Source organism: Olea europaea, chromosome 6, assembly GCF_002742605.1.
Source record: "Olea europaea var. sylvestris chromosome 6, O_europaea_v1, whole genome shotgun sequence".
Taxonomy (NCBI): domain Eukaryota; kingdom Viridiplantae; phylum Streptophyta; class Magnoliopsida; order Lamiales; family Oleaceae; genus Olea; species Olea europaea.
This window is the reverse complement of record NC_036242.1, coordinates 26,419,070-26,421,611: the sequence shown is the minus strand read 5'-3', so window position 1 is coordinate 26,421,611 and position 2,542 is coordinate 26,419,070. Positions and strand designations below refer to the sequence as shown.

Sequence of the window (2,542 nt, the reverse complement as noted above, 5' to 3'; positions counted from 1 at the left end):
TATTCGTGCCTTTGAATTACCTTCCTCATATTTAGTGATCCTAGCTAATTTGTTCTTGATTATACTGTCAAGATACGAGCCATGGTATAATGAAAGAGAGAAGGCTCGAGCGTATTGTAGTTCCATTTGCTGTGGATTCCACTCAACAGGAAGCTCTGTTAATGCTAAAGAAATTGAAGGTATGTTTAAGTTGCATATCTCATGTTCCTGCGATACGTTTTCTACCGCCTGTATTCTCATGTTGATGTGAGGCCCTCTTTTCCTCTTTTTATGCCCTTCCAATTTCATTTTTTCGCCAGTATCATCTGTCATTTTGTTCAATTGTGAAACTTCCAGTTTCTCTTTCCTCTGTTTTGACACTGAAAAGTGAAAACTCTAGAGCCCCCTTATTTTTATCCCCTCTTCTTCTGTCTACCGGAGGCGGCGGAAAAATCGTCCCCAACCTCTACCCCCTTTTCCTCTAGTTAAGGATAATACACTTAGACACAGGCACCCAACAGACAGAATCCAAGTGCAATTGATTTTTTCAAAATACGGTTCAGATTAAACATCAAAGTTTGTTCATGCATTAGTGAGATCCTTTTTTATAAAAATTTATTACTGTAATTAAGTTGAAAAGACTAATTCGTAATCTAAGAATATATTATATGAATGGATACGGAAAGTTTAAACTTGGGTGGTTATTCTCGTTCGGAATGAGGTTATGTGAACACTCTTAACACCCTTCTATTTCCTACTCCTTTGAAGAAAAAGGGATTCTGGTTGCTTTCGTAGATGGTCCCAAACAGGTTCATGCTTTTGCTATGAGATTGTCTGGTATTTGGATTAAACCTTATCAGTTTTGAGCATGGTTCCTATGATTGTAATCAAGATATGCAGATTACTGAAGACGATGCCAAACCAGAACAACTATGTACAAGACGGAAATATGCAAGATGGTTTCTAAGGACAAATTCACAACTGGAGAGGTAGTAATAGTATTGTATTTGCACATATTATAAATTATTCTGGTTTATAAACATTTAATCCAAGTGCAATTAGCTGATTCTGATCACCATTTTGTTCTTTGATCTGCAGGAGTCGGAAACATCAGATAAATTCGTGTGCTGCACTTTCTGGTTCTACAGTTACTGCATTTGATGATGTGACTGCGCAAGACCCTGATTTTGAATCCATTCAGTGTAAGGCTTTTTCATGATGTCACCCAATTATTTTTGTGTTTTTTTCCTGTTAGAAAATAACTTTTTCAATCGTGCCCTGAACTTGTAATATAGCACTAGCTGAGGCTGGCATTATTAGAAGCAAACTATCAGGAAAAAGCTCAAGGACTAGTCTGAGTGATTTAGATGGTGAAGGATGCATGAATTTCTGTCCTGATAGGTATGTCAAATGTGCTGAACACTGTATCTATCTTTCTATCCATCTCCCTTCACCCACCCACGATAGAAAGAATCTTCATTTGCTCTGAAAATCATACTTTTGGTGTAATAGGTTCGTATCTCGGCAGGATCTGATTAGTTGGAAAGTAAATGTAGAATATGAAGTCAGACCAGGAATTACTGAAGAGGTAGGGAAGCAACTACAGCTTATTACCTGTTGTTTTTTATCTCATCATATGAAGCGTACATCATTGACATGACGTTTTGAAAAATTTTCCTCTTAAAAATTGACTTCATTTGCAGTTCAGGTGTCAATGAAGAACATTGGGTTTCTAGATGTGAGAGAGATATCTTCAGATGTGCTGGTGGAGCTTTTCCTGCATATTCTGTTTGAGGAAAAGAGCATACTCAAAAGAGTTTTTGGTCTCTCTCTCTCTCTCTCTTCTCCCCCCTCCCTTCCCATCCCACCCTGTGATTCTATTCCTAATTAAAGATGTGTTGCTCAGAGTTGACGCATGCAATTAACTATCTGTAATTAATTGTGGCTTGTTTGCCAAGCTAGGGTACTATGAGCATACAAATTATCTATCTGTTTGCCAATGGTTTTAAGATAATTTCATGTACTTTTTTCAGACAACGTACACGACTTTCATTTGAACACCCATTACACCTGCTACTTTCTTTATAACATAACAAATGACACGAACTACATGCTATTCGCAGGACAGAGCAAGCGATTTCAACTAAGAAAACCATGCACAAAGGCCCAGGCAGCAGTGGCGCTGGCCAGTGGAAGAAGCATGGAATTTATACATGCTGAAATATCAAGGCTGGAAGCTGAGAATTCTTCAAGAGAAACTGAAATTGAAGAAATAAAATCTGAGCTTCTAGAGACGTGTGAGATAAAGTGAAAATGGGAAAGAAAGATAAATGAAGAAAGTACCCATGGTTTAGAAGTGGAAAGGAATTATCTTTCAGCCATCAATGCTTTGGAACAGGAGAAGATTATTCAAGAAAATGCTTTAGCTTAATTTTTGAAGCAGAAGGTCGCATTAGATTGTCAGAAACAGTTGCTTTCTAGTCTAAATGAAGAAGTGGCAGAGATGTCAGAAAACCTTGCTTCCGAGCAGTCCAAGTATATCAATGAGCAGCATGGTGTACAA

At 37.8% G+C, this 2,542-nt stretch overlaps 1 protein-coding gene across 1 annotated transcript; it reads left to right on the top strand.

Annotated features, from left to right (window-relative positions):
• The first annotated feature begins 89 nt into the window (after positions 1-89).
• On the top strand, positions 90-2,290 carry LOC111395325. Its single transcript, XM_023021305.1, has 8 exons — positions 90-179; positions 380-489; positions 840-968; positions 1,078-1,181; positions 1,275-1,380; positions 1,492-1,595; positions 1,683-1,802; positions 2,103-2,290. The coding sequence occupies exons 1-8, from the start codon at positions 90-92 to the stop codon at positions 2,288-2,290; spliced, it is 951 nt and encodes a 316-aa protein (XP_022877073.1).
• Positions 2,291-2,542: the final 252 nt, after the last annotated feature.

Coding starts and splice junctions, on each gene's coding strand:
- LOC111395325 (XM_023021305.1), top strand. CDS start 90: ATGAAAGAGAGAAGGCTCGAGCGTATTGTAGTTCCATTTGCTGTGGAT. Junction 1,381..1,491: donor ATGAATTTCTGTCCTGATAG/GTATGTCAAATG, acceptor TTGGTGTAATAG/GTTCGTATCTCGGCAGGATC. Junction 1,803..2,102: donor CATACTCAAAAGAGTTTTTG/GTCTCTCTCTCT, acceptor TGCTATTCGCAG/GACAGAGCAAGCGATTTCAA.